The following is a 22167-nucleotide window of genomic DNA, read 5'->3' on the forward strand; positions in this document are numbered from 1 at the left end:
GCCTGGACCAAGTCTGTGAGAACACAAAGGGGAGAGAGGCCAGCTCCTTCCCAGAGTGGGGATTGAACTATGCTTTGAAGATAAGGAGGACTTGAGTTTGCCTTCTGGTCCAGGTAAAACTATACATGAAAAGAGAAATTGTAAATGAAGTTACTGAGCTGCTATCACTGATTTTGAGGGAAACATGAAGAATGAGAAAGATGTTAGAGGCCTGGAGTCTAGCAATTGTATTATAAACTTTTCAGAAACAGCAGAAAGTATCTTGAGTTGGGTTCCCTGAAACAGACTCTAAGACAGTTCCATGTACAAGGTTTATGGGTGAGTGATCTTGGGACATACCTTAGATGAAAGTGAAGAAGGTAGGACTAGGCTAGGATGACTCTTCAGGTTTGTACCAAATTGAGGAATAGGGGCCTGTCTTTGAATTCCTGCATTAGCTCTTCACTGGCTCCAGACCATTCTCTGGGATGTCCTGTAACCTTGAGTGAACCAATTCCTTGCCGTTGAGTACAATTTCTCGTGTGAACCAACTGCAGCCTGAGTCCCAGCAGTTGGAGGATCTATGTATTGGTTCTGGAAAGGGTATCTTGTATCCACCACAGATACCAGATAATTCTAGATAGTTTTTGGGCTCTAAAGAGGACTCCAGAAACTGCTAACATAAAGTATCAAAAAGAGTCTTTTATGTTAACTAGAAGATGAAACACTAATTACTGGAAACCAGTATGGTTTCAAGGAATTGCAGATATATAACTGGATTTCAGTAAGACATGTGGCTAGGATTCTTATGAAATCTTCATAGATGCAGACACCATTGGATAACTGACTCTACAATTGTGTCCAAAGAGTGCTAATTAATTGATTTTATGGATGCCTTAGGGCTTTATTTTCAATATTATTATATCCAGTCTATTCATCAATGTTTTGGTTACAGACCTGCTCTTAATAGAATAAAACCATGAGTCAAATCCAACAAGATGAAATATGATAGAATATCCCACTTGCTCAAAAAAATCTAGTTGCACAAGTACAAAAAAGGAAAGACTTGGTTTCATAGAAAATGGGGAAAACACATAGGAATGTTGGTCAATAGCTCAATATGAGTCAGTAGTTTAATATGATTCAATCCTGAGATTATCTGCTTTGGGAATATAAAAGAATTATCAAATAGTGTTCTAGGCTAGCAGGATATTAATTTTTTTCATGTGGTGGATGAACAGTGTTTAGATATTTAACTAAATAGTATATCTACCCTAGATAGTACGGGGTAGCCATTCTTAAACTTACTGGTCTCAAGATCCCTTTAGAATCTTAAAAATTATCAAGGACCCCCAAAAGCTTTTGTTTATGTTTTGAATCCTTTTTTAGAAAGTAAAATATTTCATCTCAATGTAGATTGTTTTGGTTTGTTTTAAATTTTGTTAGATTAAAAGGATACTATCTAATGATAAATAGGTTGATAAGTAGGTAAATCTCAAATTTACCCTATTAGAAATTACAACAGATCTTTAAAGAATGTTAATTTACTAATGAATTTAAAAATCGCAATTATAAACCTATTACATGTGTACATAACTGATTTTTAGGAAAAATAACTATATTTCCCCCCTAAAATTAGAAGAATACAGCACTGTTTACATGTTTACAGCTTTCTTGAATGTCTGTCTTGGTAGAAGACAACAGAGTCTCGTATCTGCTTCTATATTGTTTGTTGTGATATGCTGTTTAAGTACAGTTAACTTATAAAGAAAATCCACCTTGTACAGATATGTAGTAGGAAAAGGGAGGTACTTTACTTGCAGGTAATTGTAAGTATTGTTTTTTGATATTGTGCCCAGAAACAACAAGTGGTAGTTAAAAGCTGGTACAAGGCGAACTCTGAAACCGTACTAATAAGCTTTTCATACTCTTTTACATGAAAATTCACAGGCCTGTCCTACACTTTGTTGAATGCTTTTCCCATGCCTGATTTTGTAACATTATGCATTGGTTAGTTGGAAAATACTGGTTCATTACATTATGCAGAACCTGCAAATATGGACACAATTATGCCATAACCAAAAAAACCCCCATATTTTGTTTACATCACCATCGATCTCATTGGAAAAGTCTTTAAATAGTGGGAAGCTGTCAAGCCTACGGTGGCAGTTACAATTTCTAAAATTCTAATTTTTGCTTGAAAGCTCAAGTTACATCATTGGCAATAAATACTGTCAGTTGTTTCCCTTGAAATGACAAGTTTATTTTGTTTACATCTGAGAAAATATCTGCCAGATTCCCAAGTCTAAATAACCAGTTTGTCAGTCATTGAATTAAAAATGGTGTTCCATGAAAAAAAAATGGCTAATTTTAGCTCAACACTCATATTCGTAAACATCTGGTGATGTAGCGTGTAGCAGAAATGCTTTATACATTCTTCTGATTTCATCACACAGAATACTAAAATTACATACTCAAGGTTGATATTAGGTGAAAATAATTACCACTGCTTCATCAAGGACATTCTTCAGTGCAACTGACTTCTTTCATTTTTTTCCTTTTATGCCAGTGTAGGGCAGCGAACAATACATTGACAGTTTGGTGCCACTATGTTGATTTATGCTAAGGTATCAGCAGTTTTACCCATCATTGCTCTGCAACATCAGGGCAAATATTAACATAGTGAAAAAAGCACATAATGTGTTATTATTATTATGAAAATAGTTTTGACCTCACAGACCCTCCACCCCTCAAAGAGATCTTGGAAAGCACTGCTGGTACAAGGGATGTGGAGCCAGTAAGTCTAATGGTGATGATTCTGTCTATGAAACTGTGCTTTTTCTTTCTTGGGTTCTTGAAAATGAGGTTAAGATGCACTGCATATGATGAGGAAGGGTATATTTGCATAGGCAAGTAGAGGAAACACAGCAAAAACCTGTAACAAATGAGCTCTGCATTTATATATCAGCTGTTTTTCCAGAGGTTATAGTAAGCAGTTGTAGACCCTGATAAGACAGCCACATTACAATCAGATAATCCTAACATCAACCTATTTATCACTAGATAGTATTTTTTAATCCAATAAAATTTAAAGCAAGCCAAAAAAAAATCTAAATTGAGATGAAATATTTTACTTTCTAATAAAGGATTCAAAATGGTTTACAATGAAATGCATATATACATTTGGGATAAGAAATGTATGGGGACAATGAATACATATGCATTTGAGGTATTTTATTTAAAACAAGAATGAAGAAAAACCACTAGCTGATAAAGGTAGCCTAGAAGAAGGTGTTAATAGTGGTTATGTTTGGATCATAGATTTATTTATTTGCTTAGCTTTATTTTCTGACATTCAGCAATGAGTAGATATTGCTCTTGTAACAAGAATAATAAGAAAAAGTGTTACTTTAACTGAAAAAAAACAAAAGGAGCTGTAATTGTACCAGACATCCAGAGCCAGATAGAGGTTACTATAAATGAAATGAATTCAGACTTTCCTGGACTAAAGAATTTTAGAATTACAGAATTTGTTATAAACTTTAATAAAAAGCTATGAATTTGGGCTGTATAGAAGAATTTATATCATACAGTGAATAATTCATTCGGACAAGAAGGAGCTCCATTTCATGACTTCCTAATACCTAGTACTGTTTAGGAGTGGGATAATTTTCTAACTCACGTGGCTTCTGACCAACCAAATCTGACCTATGGAAACTTTGTTTTTAACCTATATACATTCTTGTTTGCCATAATTGCCTGATTGCCTGTAGACGATCAATTGTATACAAGACGCTGAAACAAAGGAATACTTCTCAAGCAGCAGATAACTTTTTCAGAAACGTCTGTAGTGCACAGAAGGTACTTTCAGGAAGAAGGGTGCACTGTGCAAGCTGTGTGCCCTCGGTCCAGTCATTTGGTGCCCACAGTTTACGTCCTCTTCTATGAAATAAAGAAACTGAATGAGATTCTATCTAAGGTTTCTTTTCCTTCTGAGATTTCTTTTCCTTACTCTGTCAAATGAGATCTTGCCTTGAGTTCAAGTTTTTTCCCCAACATCCAAACGGATGTTAACAAATATAATGTCTATGTGAAAAATTATTTTCACATTTTCCAATTTGTGTGTGTATGGGTTTTGTTCTTGTTTGTTCTTGCTCTGTCACCCAGGCTAGAATTCAATGGCACAATCTTTGCTCACTATAAACTAAACTGTCAAGCGATCCTCCTGCCTTGGCCTCCCAATTTGTGTTTGAATTATTAATTTTAATGTCAAAGTACAGAAGTTTACTACAATTCAGTGGCTTTTTTTTTTTTGCTTTTGAAGTGTAGTGATAACCTTTTCGTATTAAATCTTATAATAGTAGAATGTCACAGGTGAAAATTAGATTGTGTGGTTAAACAATTATTGCTTATTTTGTTGTCTTTTATATCACATTAACCTTTCTGGTTGCTTAATTAATAAATTGTTGCAAAACTCCTAGTTCTTAAGGTAATAAACTTGATACAGCATGCTAATTTTTCATTTTTCCCCTGAGAAGTCTGGTAATCTCATTGTCTTCTCCAAATCCTTCTTCAAAGTGTTATGGGATAGACTTATTCTTCCTACTTTGAAGTACAGAGATGACACTAAGAATTAGCAGCAGTGTCCAGTTTATGTGAGTAACAGAGCTGTAACAATAGGCACCACTTTGCCAAATTTCCATAAGAGTAAACGTGACTCTAGCTGTCCTATTTCAGTCATTTTTATCCTTCCGTTTATTTTGAAGTTTATATAATACTAAAAGGCACATGCTTATATCTTTTTAAAAATATTTTGTTGCTGTAAAATATATCAGTCTATTGAATAGACAGAACAGTCCTTTAGAAGTGTAATAAAATATATTTATTATATTTTATTAATAAATATATATAATTAATAAATAAATATATATAATATAATAATAATATATTATATTATATAAAGTCCTTCATATTACCAATAGTTCTAGTTAAAAGCCCCTGGGGAGCTCGCTTTCCCTTGCTGTCATAATTTTTAATCTTTTGCCCATACACCTTATATTTGACTCTAACTTTTCCTACCCTTCTACCAGCGTTTGTGGCTTGCCACAGGTCCTGGGAGAGAAGAGTGGGTGGTGTGCCGTTTGTATAAATCCTCCCAGCACTTATCCTGTCTTTTATATTTTACCGCTAGCACTAGCCAGTGGTGTCCTCTGTTCTTCCATGTCACCTCTTTCATCTCCCACTCAGGGGCATCTTGTGTGCAGTGCCCAATAGTGTTTATTGTCTTTAGGAACAAAGGAGTGTGTTAAAAGCTATAGGGTGAGGAAGGGGAACTGGGAGAAGAGAAAGAAGACCACGTATTTCGGGCACCCCAGGTTGCAACTGTTTCTAAATCAGCACTAAAAAGTTTGCTTAAGATGTACTTCAGATGCAATGCTATGATAGTATAGAACCTGCTCATCATGTGAAAGTGTTTTCAAAGTCCACAGACAGACAGTATTTAAATAAAATTTTAGAAAGCAATCCACCTGTAAATTGAAAAGTTTAGTGAAAATGAAGGAAGAGACACAATGGCTTAGAGTTAAGGCATATGCCTAAAGTTAAAATCCCAGCTTATGTACTAAATGGATGTGTGAACCTTGACAAGTTGTTTAAGCTCCATAAATTCATTTTTTGTATTCATAAAATGGTGATGATAGAAGTACTTATTATTGCATCATAGAATTGTTGGGATTTAATTAGATATGGATATAAGTGCATATGTGGACATTTAAGCAATAAATATTCACTTTTCCTGAGAAAAATTATATAATATATAAATAATGCCTCGGCAAGTGGAGATCTAAATCCAAACTTTATTTCAGAGCTTAACTGTGTTTTATGTTTTAAAATACATTATAATTCAGTAAAGCTGTTTTCTGAGGGTGTTTAGTGAGAAAGGTAATCATTATGTAAGTCAAAGATTTTTTTTATGTCATCTTCCTCTTCTCCCTGGAAGAGACGATAAAATCAGTCCTTAGCCTTGGTGTGAACAACCTTGAGTTGGTGCTAACAAAATGTCTTCAGCCTTTTTTATAAGCAGTGTCAGGTAATTGCTCTTCTTTTTGGTTATTTATCCTAAAGATAAGAACATTAGTAAGCCATAAATACCCATTTTGTAAAAACTGCATAGCTAGACAGATTTGTAATCCTTATTAGGGTAATAATCCATCTGTTATGGAACTGGATCAATTTGTAAATTAAATTGATTAAAAGGAGGAAAAAAAAGGGCCATGACTTTTCCCCCATTAAGCATTTCCTCAAATGCTAAAAAGATCTGGGGAGACTGAAACTCTTCCTCTCTTTGCTCAACGCAGAGAAGGCCAAATATCTATTAAAAAGAGGGGTGGGTGCAGTTTATGTTTATGTTTTTAATTCTGATTGCTCCTGAAAGTTTCATATTTTTGACAGGGTTTATTGTTAAAACCTTTTGATGACTGCCGGAACAGTTCTACTGTTCTCACTGATGAGTTTAGTAAATGTGTGACTATGTTTGAATTTTCTTCTGCACTTAGCTCACTTTATTGTTATTTTCATCCTGTCTGATAAAAAAAAATCTGATGATTCTTCTAACAATGTGTGATTGGAATAATAACTTCACACACTGAAGAGTTTTGTGCTGCAGCTGAGAGGCATGTAAATACAAGCTGCTTATTTGCAAGAAGCTTCCAGATTTGCAATATGATTGCTATGGAAACCACATAATGAAAACCTTATAACCATCTGTGTGGTTTGATGGATTTTACTGCATAGCTGAGCTGTTTTTGTTTACTGTTATTAAAATGTTGAATGGAATGTATTAACTCACAAACATTGGCTCTTTGAGGTATTAATTAGTATTGTACAATGATTGTGCCTCAACACTAAAATACATATTTAATAATCTAAATAAAAAACATGTGAATGTATATATTTCTAATATATTGTGAAGGTGATTATTGCCTATAATTTTGGTCACTTGTTCTTACATGTATTTTTGGCGAGCTTTGTTAAGATTTATTTTTATGATTTTTTTAATCCATTTGTTTACTCTGTATTTATTGAACATCTCCTTTGTACCAAGTTCTATTCAAGGTTCAGTTTGAGGGTTTTTTCCTGCCCAAGATTCAAAAACATACACAATATTTGATTTTGTTATCTTTTATAAGAAAGCTGTTTGTATTGTTAGTCCAAGATAAAATGAGTTGATAAAATGAGTTGTTTAAATATTGTTAAGAAAAATTGATATAAGAAATGCATAAGGCTTTGATTTAAAAGTATCATCACCAGGTTTAAAATGGAAAAAGGAAGTGTCCTTAATGAGCATCTCATCCTCTAAAATCTGCTTATTAAATATCATCTCACATGGATTTTAATTTGGATATTAAACATTGATACTTAAGTAAATCCTTTAATACCATTATTCTTATAATTTAAGAATACACATTTCTAAGGACAAAGCTCTCTGACACCAACATACAATTCAGAGCACATATTACTGACACTTAAATTTTAATAAAATTAAAAATTCATAGACAAATACTTCTAAATTCATTAAGTTTGCCAAAGAGCAGCATTTTTTCATTAATTACTGTAACCAATTTTTTTCTCTTGATGCTGATTTGGGTGGTGAAATCTAAATCCCACAGTCCCTTTTCTTGTTTTTGAGATAGAGTTTCATTCTTGTCGCTGAGGCTGGAGTGCAGTGGTACCATGTTGGCTCACTGCAACCTCTACCTCTCAGGTTCAAGCAATTCTCCTGCCTCAGCCATATTGGCCAGGCTCGTTTTGAACTCCTGACCTCAGGTGATCCACCTGCCTTGGCCTTCCAAAGTGCTGGGATTACAGGCATATGAGCCAATGCACCCGGCTCCCACAGTCTCTTTAAGTCAGGAATAGTTCTTACTGCATTGACATGGTTACAGCTTTTGACTGAGGACAAGTGCTTTTAACCATTTTTTAATTTACTTCTTACTATTGAATTTGTGACTAAATTAAAAGGGGAGTGGGTGCTACAGAAAGCAAATGTGAAAAGTAAGGAAAGCTTTCTCCTTCACCTTTTACAAAACTGTCTGTCAATAAAATGAGTAGCTTAGAATAAATGACTGTAAATAACCTTGAAGGATGAGGATCCTTATAGTATCCTGTGAAGATTAAGTGAGAAAACAAATGAAATTATATGATATTCAATAAATGATTTGTAGGTTAACTGTATTTTTAATCACACGTTTTCTCCTTGCTATATGATGTTTTAGGGACCATGATTTCATATATGATACTCCTGCCACACAATATAATGTGGTGCATCAGTATAATGCTTGGTGTCGCTTTCCTGGATTTAGGGCTTTACGGAAATAAAGATCATTCCAGATGAGTTTCTAAAAGTATTTAAAACAAAACATGCAGTGCATTAGTACATATCTTAAATTTTGCCAAGCCATTTGGAAAGGTTGCTATTTGGAAGTAGCTGGTATTTTTTTTATTTAGTGTTAGATTGTTGAGAAAGGAATGTGAATCTTGAGTTGTTTTATTCTTTGAAAAATAATGTTTTTGTTATAAACTTTTAGTTTTGCTTTTAAAATGGAGTGAGTCCTGTATTGTTTTCCCTGAGAAAACCCCTCAGTGTGCCATTGATAATGTTTGTTTACAGAAGAAGAAGAAGACAGCAGCGCTCCTGTGAAAGTGGAAGAACAAGGGAAGATAAGTCAGGACAGCGTTCATCACACCTCAGGTAATGAATTGTGTAGCTTCCTGGCAAACCTTATTTTGCTTTTGTTCACTTTCATTTTATCCACGTTCTTACTGTTCTGAAGACGTTTACACAGCTCCCCAAAGTTGGCTTGTTTGGCCTGGATATCTTATGGCTGATAAGCTGCTTAGTCCCATTTAGGATGCATGAAAACCACTTGAGAAGGATTTATAAAGTAAGCCAATTTATACAAGGTATTCCTTCCTGAATTACTTTGTAATGACTCAATTAGCTTTCATTTCTGCACAAAGGAGATTTAGTTGCATAAATTAGCTTATCATCATTGAGGAAGTGTCACTGCTAAAGGACAGTTTATAGATACAACATGCAGTTGCTGTCAAACCTATAAGAATGTAATATAGACATCTGTGTATACTTTGTGCTTGAGCAGAACAGACTTCTGCCATTCAGAGACTAACAGGGGACAACAAGTTGCCCAGGGGACTGGCAATGTAGACGTCTCTGAAAAGGTCAACTTGACACAGGCTCTGACAATCGACCCACAGCTCTGTCTTCTTTGATAAAAATCAGATAAACTTAAGACCGCTAATTGATCTGCAGCCTGTTTAAATGTTGGCCATGCATATCTTCATTGCATATGATTAACACAGCAAGCAAATGAATTGGGTAAGAAATGCCAGAGTCCAGTGACAGCAGTTTAAAAATTGGAAAAGGACACTGGTGGCCTAAAAGGCTAGGAAGGATGTTCCCCTTATCCATTTCCACTTGGCACATAGCCCCAAGTACTAATTATGAGTGAGACTGGAAAAATAACTGCACACGCTCTGTGCAAAATCACATGATATGGACAACTTTTCTTGCTTGTTGTTATTTCCAAATAGCAGGAGATAAACCATATCTGTAGTGCAAGCATGAGGTTAGTTTTGATAAACCAGCAATTATTTTACACAGAAAGAAGAAAAAGACTGCCTTCTTATCAGGGCTTTACACCTCTTCATAACCACATGTCAGCTGGGGCAAGGTCTGCCATATCATCTCTGTGTCTTGCAAAAAGCTAGAGTTAGGGTCACCTTCCCCTCTCTGATATGTCCATACATCACTCTTTCAAGCTGTCAAGGCTGGGTGGACAAGAAGTGTATGTTCAGGAAGTGGCTTTCCAGAGTCCTTCCTACTGTGACATGTGGAAAGGAAACAGAGGCCTGATTCTAGACCTGGACAGGAAAGCAGAAGTAGGTTGCTACAAAAGGTTTTGGTTAGTGTTTTTTTAGAAAGGAAGCAAGAACAAAATCATTACATGTTAGCACTCCAGTCCTATAAAATGTAACAATAAAACACTGAGGCTTAGCGAAACCTTGAGGACTCTGTTCAATAATAATTTAAGTATATATGTTTTGGGTTATATATCATGAAGCTTCTGCCAAAAGCATATAGTTTTCTTTTTTTAAAAATTTCAGTGCAGGTATAGAAGGTAGATACAGATGGTCCTTCCACAGATACAAATATTCTGGCTTAAAGTAATTGTATTTTTCAAAAACCCTTTTAAAGTAAACATCTCCCAAAATTTTGCTTTTGAGGGTAGGAAAAAAAATCAGTTTTCCTCAAAGGAATGCAGTAAATAGATCTATGCTTTCATGCAATAGCTATATAAGCACTACAATAATTCTTATCTTTAGTGACATGAAATTCTTTTCAAGCAACAGTTTTAATGCTTTTGCATAGTAGTGACCTTTGCTCTTCCCTAGGCTGTCAAAGATGTAACACTAGAAGTTTGTTTGCCACGCAGGGCAGTGAGTTGACAAGGGTATTACTATCTTGCTGAGCATCACATGACATGAACTTCTAACCTTACTCAAGAATGTTATATATTTTTCACATTGACTGATTTTACTAAACGCCCCCCACAGACTTTTCTAATGTAAAATATGTAAGCAAAAACAAAATTAATCTTGTGTTTCTTACAAGTTTCTTCATGTTCAAACTTAAATATCTTGCAGATATGTGAGTGACTGTGTGTGTGTGTGTGTGTGTATATATATATACACACACATATATAAAATAAAGATTCCATTTGATTTTTTTCAACATTATAGAATTTGCTTACTTCTCTACAATCATTTTTAAACCTTGTAACACCAAGGAAGATATTCTCCACTATCTTATTCTCATACGTTTCACCTGTTGTCATGTTTTTCATCTTTGCAGAGTATCTGTGTTTCATAACAATTCTGTTAGCTTTGTCCAATAATCTCCTCTTGTATGTTTTTAAAAGCAGGAGTAAGAATATTGTTTAAATCTTTCACCGGCTGGCTAATATATTTTTTTCCTTCTCACTTTCTTAATCATTCATGCCTCTCATGACAAGAAATATAATAAGGTGGGTTTTTTTTTTTTTTGGTAATTTTGAAACTATAGATCATGATGTGGATACAACAGGAAAATTAATCCATGCAGTAAAGACAACTAACATAATTTGTGCTTTAAAATGTATGTTTGTGACATTTGCCTCATCCCATTTTTTAAAAAAACATATCTCAAATGGATTATTTTTCAGTGTTTAGGGGTGAACAGTGTTAACTTTTGCGAATCTACTGTGTTTTTGAGGCTGTCTGTGCTATTTTTTTGGTGTATGTTTAGCTACACTTTAAATTTTTACAAGTAAGCTAGAGGAGATTGCTGCTCTCTAAGGAACAAGATCGTTCCTGATTTTTGTGTCCAGATTTCTTATCAAGAATTCAAACATTACTTCCCTGAGGATACTAAGGCAAATAAACATCTACTGCCAGGGTTTTTTCCCCTACTTATAATTTTTCTGCTTTCTAACTAGTATTGCATGCTGAAATAGATAGACTAGTAAATCATATATGTATGTAGCTGTGTGACATAAACAAATTATTCTTTAACAGAGTTCTCATATGGGACACAAAAATGAGGTTGATCTTTGGATAACATCATCATCTAGATTATAGAAAGCACAGTTGAAAATGCGTCTTTTTCCCAGTATTGCCAAATCGCTAGCTCTGTTGCCTCTTTACAGCAGTGAGATTTAATGAAATGCTCATGATGCACATCTAGGGAGAGATGCATCTTGCACACAGTGGGGGTCTCTCTTCCCCTCATGTGCTCCTGTAACTCCCATTAGTGTTAATGGGAGTTTCACCAAGCGTATCAAGGGGAAGAGAGACCCCAAAGTGATAAGGATTATGTGTTAGAAATCACCATATACTTTTCTTTTCCTTCTTTCTCTCCCCTCCCCTTTGAGAATCTATTGAATGAAAAACTATTGTAAGAGAATCTGAAAAAAGGAAGAGCAGCCTGGACAGCTGGGGAACCCACTGGGACAATATAGCTAAGCCAAAACCTCTACTCTAGTTTTTAGCCAAGGTTTGTTTCTTCCACCTTTTTGGAGCAAGCCTAAAGCTGAGCAGCATGGGGAAGACAGGGTAAAGAAACCAGCCATTTAGATCCTTTTACCTCCTGGCCAGTTACTGTGGGGGAAGGCCTGGCATGTGAAATGATGTCATCCTCTCTTTGCTCTAATTCCCTGACTTTTAAACTGACACTGACGGACTGCAAGGGGCACAACATTTGACCCATTTACCAGTTGATTTAATCTGACTAGAATGTTTCAACTTCTAAATCTCTATTTGTCTAAATAAGTGGTTTTTAAAGGAAATCAGTCACTTTATTATTAAGTGATTTTTTTTTTCCTTTTTAAAAAATGGACAATGTTTGAAGTGATCTGGCCAGCTGGAGTGCCCTCTAGTGTCCATTTTTAGAATTTACTTAATGTACGCTTTGGGGGAAAAATGTAATGTAGTGGCCACAAGCATTGTCAGTTCTTGGTTGGATTCCCAAGCTTGTGTACATCCCTGCTGGCATCAGTGATGAGTGCTCAAATGCAAGTATGGAAAAGTCAATAAAGTATCTGTCTCTCCCACTGCTTCCTCCCTCCCCACTCCCATTGTCCCTCATTCTTAGAAAACAAGAGACAAAAATTTAATAGAGGGATTTTGCTAGGTTGTACGTCTTCTAGTCCATCTTTATTTTCTTGTAAGTGAAACGTAGCATTCTGTTTTCTAAATATTCAGACTCCAAATTATTCAGATTCTTTTTTGGCTTTAAAATATTTTATATATTAAAGAGAATTTTTAAATTTTCTAGTAAACTAACACTTTGTGTAAATCACAAACTGTGTGTAATAAGATGAACACCCTAATGATGTGCTAATGTGACTAATTGTGTTGGAATCATAAAAAAAGATGGCTGTTTGAGAGCCATGTAACAATACTGAGATGACAACCCTAGACCAGCATGTGTCTCAACAGTTATCCCCTCAGAATTCAAAGATGACATTCCAGTGATATAAGTTGTCAGCACATATGTATTCTGCCTAGCTAGTGAATACACGGACATCTTAGTGATATTACTTGCATTCTTTTTGTGTTAACTCATCAAAACTCAATTATCATGAAATTAAAAACAGGAAACAGTTCTTAGTGTCAGTGTGTTTAACTGTTCTGTGTTTCAGGAGATCCACACTGTATAAGTGACAAAGTATTTATGACCCGCTTATTGTGGTATCACAGAGTGGAAAGTGCTAAATAATCAATCAGTTAATGGTCTGTATGGCAGTTTGAGCACATCACATCCATTGTGCTTATGCTGTTAGAAGGATGAGCTGATACTCCAGTGTATGTTGCATGTTTATTCACAGCCTAATGTCCTAAACTGGGGCTGACAAAAATCTGTTGAAAAATGCAGCATCAACACTGACTATTTCAAAGTTGCTAAAAAATTTCAAAGATAACTTTGAGTGGCTTTGGGTACAAATATCACTAAGGAAAACTGCTGCAATTACTCTCTATATCATTTCCACATTGTCCTCGTCCATTAACCAGCTCTAGGGTTTAGCGTTTTGTTTTTTTTTAATTTTGGTTCCTTAGTTTTGGTTTTATATTTGTACATTAACTCCATAAAATCTTAGTGTTGGTAGTTAGCATTTCTTAGGAGAATACTATTATTTTCATGGAGTGTCCCAAATTCTGTGAGATGGTTATTTCATAAAGTGTGTGTTACATCTCCTGGATATTGCCCATTGTGAAGTGTGGCAGACATACTTTCAAAACATGTTGCAAGTGGGCTCAGATCTGTTCTTTAAAATAAGTGGGAAGCAATCGTTAGGTGCTGTTTTGATGACGGCATATAGCAGTTACAGGTTTTAGATGAAAGGCAGAAAAAGAAAAACAGAAATTTAAAATCAGATCTTTTTGAAAGCTGCCTTAAGAGGATATTGAGAAGTAGGAGTCATGGGGATGTAATAAAATACTCATTTACTCAGGACAGAGTTTTTTTTAGATTATTTTGGTGATCTAGGACATTCTTTAATTTCTGTTGGTTTATTTTGAAATGAGGGGTTATTACATGAATGCCCTAACTCATGCTTTCTCTTTCTTTTTCCTAGGGGATAAGAGCACTGATTATGCTAATTTTTACCAGGGTTTGTGGGATTGTACTGGAGCTTTTTCTGATGAGTTGTCATTTAAGCGTGGTGATGTGATTTACATTCTTAGCAAGGTAAGAAGATGCCCCAAAATGACATTTGTAAAGAGGGAATACAAAGCTTGATTTTTAATACATTTGGATTCACAACACTAGGGGAAAAATGCCAACTGGAATTCCTCTAGGTCCTTGTTAACAATTGGGAGTTCACAATAATTAATTATTTTGTCAAGTGAAATGTAATCAAATTTTAAACACAATCAGATAACAGGATTCAACTTAACAGTCTGTTTACCTGTCACTTCAGCCCTTGGCTCACATCCACCTACTGCCTTCTCCAGAAACAATATACTTATGTGAAAGCTAACATTGTAAGGTATTAGGTTATTTATTATGTTTTTCTTTCCTCTTCCTTTTTATTCTTCTGTGTGCTTATTCTGATTTTGTCTGCCATTCACTACTGGAAACACTGTGTTTATAGAACAAGTTTTTCATCTTTATGTAAATACATTGGGTGTTCCGACAATTTAAAAGCAATGCTTTTCTATTCAGACAGGCTTAATTTTTTTTTTTTTTTTTTTGAGACGGAGTTTCACTCTTGTTGCCCAAGCTGGGGTGTAATGGCACGATCTCGGCTCACTGCAACCTCCCCCTCCCAGGTTCAAGTGATTCTCCTGCCTCAGCCTCCCAAATAACTAGGATTACAGGCATGTACCACCACGCCTGGCTAATTTTGCATTTTTAGTAGAGAGAGGGTTTCTCCTTGTTGGTCAGGCTGGTCTTGAACTCCTGACCTGGGGTGATCCGCCTGCCTCAGCCTCCCAAAGTGCTGGGATTACAGGCGTGAGCCACCTCGCCTGACGGCTTAGGTAATTTTTTAAGTTGTTTAGCATACCGTGTTTGTAAACAAAATGGCAAAGTATATTTCTACAAGCCCATCATATATATTCATATACATATATATATATATATACACACACACACACACACACTTATATCTGCTTCTTAAAATACTTGGATTATTCAGAATCTTTCTTTCCTTAGATCTAAAAGTCGAGTTTCTTATCTTGAGTATACTTCTGGTAATGTATGTGAGCTCCCTTAATTTTCATATTTTAATTTCCCCTATTTTAATATGGGGATTTAAAATTTTCTCTTTATCTACTTACAAGACTACTTTAGAAACAAATGATGGATGAAAACAATTTAAATATAAGTAGAAAATGTTAAATCATAAGTCTAGGAGTTTGATGTGGTTTCTTTCTTGATTAGAGAAATATTTTGGACTTTTCAGAGAGATAGTATGAGTTAGTTGTTAGATACAGAAGACAATTTTGAAAGAAGATCACATACTGAATTTTAACACTAGATGGCTGGTGCATAAAATCATAACACAAAAAATCATCGAATGTTAGAGTAATGGGTCTCAATGATGACCATCTAATTCCTGGTTTTATAGAGATAAAGGAACTTGGGTCAAGAAAATGCCAGAGTCATGACTTGAGCTGTGTTCTTGACTCCCAGACCAGTGCTTTTCCCTGTTTTCTGTCCTGTCCTCCCTCCCTCCTTCCCTCCTTCCCTCCCTCCTTCCTTCCTTTCCTTCCACACCTACAATGTGCCAGAACCCATTCTGACAACTGTGATAAAATAAATAAAGCCAACTGTGATAATTGCTAGTTAGGATGCCCAAAGCTAAGACTGGTCACTTATTTCTCTCAGTCTTCTGCTCATTACTATGGGTTTTTATTACTGTTGTTCCCAGAAAGATGCTTTCAGTTCTTGGACACTACAGATAGTCACATTACAAGTCTTGATTAAGCCTGTTATTGAGCATTAAATTGTCTTGAGTTAAGACAACAGCTTTTGAGTTATTTATTTAATAGAGAAATCAAACTGATTAGTTACAGCTCCTGTCAAGAAACTTTCTTGGAATCATTCCTAAATTTATATAGCTCACAGTCTTTTTAAAACCAATTTAACTGCAACTGTTTATAAAACTAAAACATTGGTTAGATTTCACTTGCAAGTTCAGATTATAGGAGTGAATGGCATATAGCTATTATACTCCTTTCTTAAATACAAAATTTATAAAGCCCATGTGGATCCACTTATAAAACCTTCTTTATGAGTCAGGTTATCTTTGTTGCTGAAAGCCTAGGTAGAGCACCAGATTCCAGAACTGGCTGGGAAACAAGCAACCATAGGCATGTCTTATTTCTACGATTGCCTCAGAAAATAGTTTTCTGTTAACATGAAATTAAAAGTATAATTATAGGTGTGTATCATACTTTTAGGATTCTAAGGGAGGTAGTTCCTGTTTTGCGGAGACTAATTTTATTCATGAAGCCCGATTAGAGAACAAACATTAAAGGTGTTCCAGCCCATGGGAAGCACATATGTCCATCTAAAATTTTTATGCTATTATTTAGGAGAGAGCTAATCAAAAATAATCCTCTGCAAGCTTTTTGCAAGGCTCGAAGTTTCAGTCTTATGATCATATTTATTAAGGGCCTTCTAGAGATGAGTAATTTACCTGGGGTTCATTTCGGTGTTTGAAAAAAGAGCTAAGAAAGAAGACCTGCTAGCCAGCACGTTTTTACCTTTGGCTGAATCGGGTTCAGTGTTCATTGTCACCCAGCTGCGGAGCTAGTGGAATCAACCTGGTAAATCTTGGTGAGGGTGAAAAAGAAAGGACACTTAGCTTTCCCTTGATGTGATTTGGACATATTCTGGGCTGTTGATGGGTGTCTTGGCTGTGAGTAGTCAGGTTGCTTTGGGGTTGACTCTATGTTTGTGCAGACTTCTTTCCCTACCTCCTTTGGACAAGTTCGGCTAGGAATATCTTGAGACTTTCTAGTAGTCGTTTATTGACTTGGCCTTCCAGTTTTATCAAAACTTTGGCAAACTCAGACCATAAGTTAATACCATAAATTCATTTAATATGGGAATAACTGCAATTTTGAATGCTTGACATTATTATAAATTAAGTACAATTAGTATAGAAAACTCTTGCATTGTTAGTTGCCTCGAGATTTGTTTAATCAAGTTTCTCAGAGTTATATTTAGATTTCGTCGTGATGGGATGAAATTTTACGTTTCAATTTATTTTTTTACACCATCTAGTGGCTCAGAATGAGTGGTGCAGGTAATTGCAGCTATTGTGCACAATCAAAATGGTGTCATAAATTCAACTTTAAATCCAGCTTTGGTTATTACTTTCCTGTCTCAGGTCAATAAGATATTAGCATTAATCATGAAATATTTTGTTCATCATTCTGAATTAAATATATAAATTGCATATATAAGGAAGAATACATTTTAAGGATTCTAAAATAGTATTTGTAGAGACATAGAAAATGTGTACTTTGTAAAGAAATTAATGCCATGACTTGTCTATTAATAATAAATAAGACCATTTAAAAGTTGTAAAGATATGTAGCTTTCTTTTAGTAATGTACTCATTTATAATTTGAAATACCAAATTATCATTGTTTGATTTGATTTACCATCTAGAAGTTTGTCAGTTCTGAGAATATTCTTTAAAAAGGCAACACAAAATACTTTAAGAAAACATGCATGCTTTCAATATAAACAAACATTTAGACAAAAGAAGAAATAAAATTCCATGCATGATAATGAAGAGCATTTTAATTTTGTAAATGTAATGGCAGAAAAACATTGAACTAGCTTGGGGATTAGGCTGTCTTCATTTAAAAATCACTATAGAAATATAGTTTGATTTTAAAATTCAATACTTTTTTTTCTGTTTTGCAAGAAAGCCTTGATGGAATGTTAGCTGTGCTCAGTCAACCTGGGGATGATTTATTTATTTTAGGCCTCTTTTGAGAGTTACATAAATCTTAGCCTTTATTTTTTATTTTTCTTCTGGTGCAAATCAAATGTTGCAATAAAGAAAGAAGGCAGATACTGTGCTCTTCCCCCTTCCTTTTTTAACATTTTCCAATTAGCAGCTCTCATGTGACCCCTGGTTGAGCTAGCCCCTCCTTCAAAGTGTCCAGCATTTTTTTAGTTTTAAACTTTGAACCTCACTAATAATAAATCTAAATACCGCTTGCCTTAAAAGGCAAGCCAGTAACTTTTTGCTTTTCATTTCTTTTCATATAAGGTTGTTGCTGTTTTTTTATGTGTTAAAATTAAAATAGTTCAGTGGAGATTTGGAAATCTCTTTTTTCTAAAAAAATGGAGCAAATTTATAAACACTGATGAAAGCAGAACTTGTGATTTTAATGACAGTTGTATTGTTAGTGAATTAACAATTGGTTTCAGATTCATTTGACGGGGGGAAATCATATTTGAGATAGAAAACCTGTATTTATTTTCTTAAGAAATTGGGTTGTTTAAAATAATACTTTCTTTTATTAGTTTTTATTTCATTTTTATTATCACTAAATGAAACAGGAACATAATATCATAGCTAATAGTATTTTCCTAGAACCAGATTAGATAGCAGTAGGTATATTACGAGGTCTCAAATGCCTTTTTGGTTATGTTATTCTTTTTTGCTCTTCTGGATTCCTATCCTCTATTAGTTTATCTTTTAATCGGTACTCAGATAAATTGCTAACCACATTCTTATAGTTACTTTTAAAGCAATAAATTATTTTTAGAGATTTAATAACAGACAAGCTATACTTGAGAAAAGTGGCACACTACTTTGATATTAAAAGAAAAATGAGAGAGTTAAGAGTTCTGGAATATTTTATCCAGTCTAGGCCATCTGTGTTTTATTAAGTCAAACACAGGAAATGTAGGTGAAGACAGTGGTCACTAATATACAATAAAAGTGTGCTTTTCAGTGTATATTGGTTGGAGTTTCAAGTGGTACCTCCCTTTATATCTGTTTAGTTGACTTTTTCCAGTGACTGGTGAATTGTGACTGTCATTGACCATTTACTTCTCATTGTAAGAATGTAAAGATTCAGTTACTATGGCTTTGTTTGGCTTCAAACCAATGCTAATAAATAAAATGAAAGTCTTGTTGAGCTCTACTGGCAGAGGGAAATAAGTTAATTTTTAGCTTAGTTTTTAATTTGTGACCATATGATCCAATGTGCCACAAATAGCCTGGCCAACTGCTGAAGAGTAATTAGGTCACCTGAATATGGAACATGCATTGTTGACACTAAGCGAGCTCCTAAATGTGATCATAGTTTATAGCCTTTGGATAAGAAGAAGTGTTTTTATTTGTTCTTGCATTTGTTTGGTCTGATGACTTTTAGGTTTGCGCTGTCAATAAGGATGTATGGTCTAGGCTACAGTGGAAGCATTAGCCAGACCAACCTCCTATTTAGTCCTCATCTCCTCCCAGTAGTGAAAAGCAGTTTATGGCCAGAACACCATGTCAGAAAATGTTCTAGTTTTACTTATAGGACTTCTCTTGTTATCTATTTGTGAACAATATGTTTAAGTACTTCCTTACTTTCTCTTACATAAGTTGGAGGAAACATTCCAGATAAATGTTGGCAGATGAAAGCAGGAGGTACTTATAGGAGGCAGGCTGGCAGCTTCAGCCCTTGCAGTGGCTTGAGAGGTACAGGAAAAGCCAGAAGGCAGTGTCAGAGAGGCAAGCTGAGCAGAGGTGGCAGTAGAGGGGGCTGCTTTGGAAAGGAGCCTGCCTGCAAGGCTTATGTGATTTAATTCAGCATGGAATAACCAAGGGTTTGGCAGCAGCAAAACAAAACCTTAAAGAAAAGCACTATGTTGATAATTTTTTTAAAATTCTCAGTTGCACAATCCATGATTTCAGCCTCTAAAATCAGGAACTCTCTCAGTATGTACAGCACACTTTCACTCTTGAGGTGTCTTCTTTATCCCTTTAGAACACGGAGCTAGATATTCCAGGTAAATCATTCAGCATAGAGACTAGAGATAGACTACTGATTAAGAAAAACTTTAGAGTCCATGTTTAATAAATTATAAATAAGTGACAGATATTCATCATTTGAGTATTCAGCTATCAAAGAACAACCAGTATGCTGAATGTGGTGGCTCATTCCTGCATCCCAGAACTTTGGGAGACCAAGGCAGGAGGATCACTGGAGGTCAGGAATTTGAGACCAACCTGGCCAACATGGTGAAACATCTCTACTAAAAATACAAAAATTAGTTGGGCATAGTGGTGCGCACTGGTAGTCCCAGCTACTTGGGAAGCTGAGGCAGGAGAATCACTTGAACCTGGGAGGTAGAGGTTGCAGTGAGCTGAGATCACTCTAGCCTGGGTGACGGAGTGTAACTCCATCTCAAAAAAAAAAAAAGAACCACCAGTAAAATCCTAACAAAATGTCATATTCCTCAAACACTTGTTCTCTTTGGAAGATAAGATTCTCTTTAGAAAAGCAGGGTAGAGACCTGTTCATAATAATCGGATTGCCTTCCCAAAGTACCGTGTTTTTTGTTGCCCTAATACTTTGCTATACTAGCAGTGGGTGGGCAGGGAAAGGGAGGAGGGAATGAAAAAGTATTCATTGAGCATTTAAAATGTCCTGTTCTAGGTACTAAATGTGCTTTCATACATATAATTAATAAAATAATGCTGTGAAGTAGATGGTGTTATAATTTTACAGATTAGGAAACTGATGCTCAGTAAGGTTATTACGGAAACTATCTGAGGACACGCAGCTATTAAGTGCCTTCTCCAGGAATCAATACAGGTCTGACCCTAAAGCCTTTCTCTTTCTACTTTGCTACACTTGAGTGGGACTTGATTAGAACTTTAACTTTTTTCCCATATCACAGGTTAATTGTAATTATCACATCCCAATTCTAAACAACAGCGAACCATGTTATTGATAGTGTCTTTTACATAATTTAATCTTGTATAGATGATCAAAATTATTTTATTTCCTAATCAACAAATATTTGATGAACACTCATGCAAAGTACTATTTTGAGCAGGATCCAGAAAAGCCACAAACTGTTATTCAAGGATACTGCAGTTGAGTTGAAGAGAAGACCAATGCATAAAATAGATAATAGTAATAAAACACAATGTAGGGTATCACTGTTGTAGTGCTGGAGAGGCCAAGAAGAAAGGGAAGTCGGTAAATCCTGGAGTAAGTAAGTGAAGAAAGATTCATAAGGAAATAGAACTTGAACTGGAACTTCATGTATGCAGTTTATTCATGTAACAAATATGAATGCTTATTTTCTATGTCTATTACATATGAAACCCAGAAGAACGGCTGTACTATGGAAAGGGGTGGATGGGTTGATAAAAGGGGAGCATAGCCCCAGTAGACATCAGTAATTCAGGATCTTTTTTTTTTTTAGACAGAGTCTCACTGCTCTGTCACCCAGGCTGGAGTGCAGTGGTGCAATATTGGCTTACTGCAACCTCCGCCTCCCAGATTCAAGTGATTGTCCTGCCTCAGCCTCCCGAGGAGCTGGGATGACAGATGCCTGCCACCATGCCTGGCTAATTTTTTGTATTTTTAGTAGAGATGGTGTTTCACCATGTTGGTCAGGCTAGTCTCGAACCCCTGACATCAGTTAATCCCCCTGCCTTGGCTGGGGGATTACAGGTGTGAGCCACCATGCCCAACCAGAATCACTTCTCTTTCCTTACTTTGGAGAATGGTAGGCAGCCAGAGAAATGCTGTGAGAAACCAACCTGATGTTTCCAAGCTAGTTTTTCTACCACATCTTACAGTACTTTTCCCTTAGCTTCTTCTGTACCTTTTGTGTTAACTGCACTGTCAACTACATGCTCTTCCCTGAACACAGCACATTATTTCATCTCTGCAGGCCTTTGCACATACCATGCAGTGTTCCTTTCATTATTCCTTCTGGAGTCTTAGCCCAGCTGTCACTTTCTGTATAAAGTCTCTCAGATCCTGCTGTAGAATTAGTTGCTTCTCCTTTTACAATTTTTTTCCCTCTCTCACTTAACATTCAGAATGATGATTACCTGTTTCTTGCTTTCTCTCTAAATTTTGAACTTC

The 22167-nt window shown here is 35.5% G+C and overlaps 1 protein-coding gene across 16 annotated transcripts in view; it reads left to right on the forward strand.

The window, feature by feature from the left end:
• Positions 1-22167, forward strand: part of SKAP2 (src kinase associated phosphoprotein 2) — a 432987-nt gene that overhangs the window by 397389 nt on the left and 13431 nt on the right. For all 16 annotated transcript variants that reach the window (XM_078342524.1, XM_078342522.1, XM_078342525.1 and 13 more), the window contains 2 exons: positions 8648-8728; positions 14169-14281. In XM_078342524.1, coding sequence (XP_078198650.1) covers positions 8648-8728; positions 14169-14281 — 194 coding nt within the window. The remainder of the gene's footprint in view (positions 1-8647; positions 8729-14168; positions 14282-22167) is intronic.

This window comes from Callithrix jacchus, chromosome 11 (assembly GCF_049354715.1).
Source record: "Callithrix jacchus isolate 240 chromosome 11, calJac240_pri, whole genome shotgun sequence".
In the NCBI taxonomy this organism is placed as follows: Eukaryota; Metazoa; Chordata; class Mammalia; order Primates; family Cebidae; genus Callithrix; species Callithrix jacchus.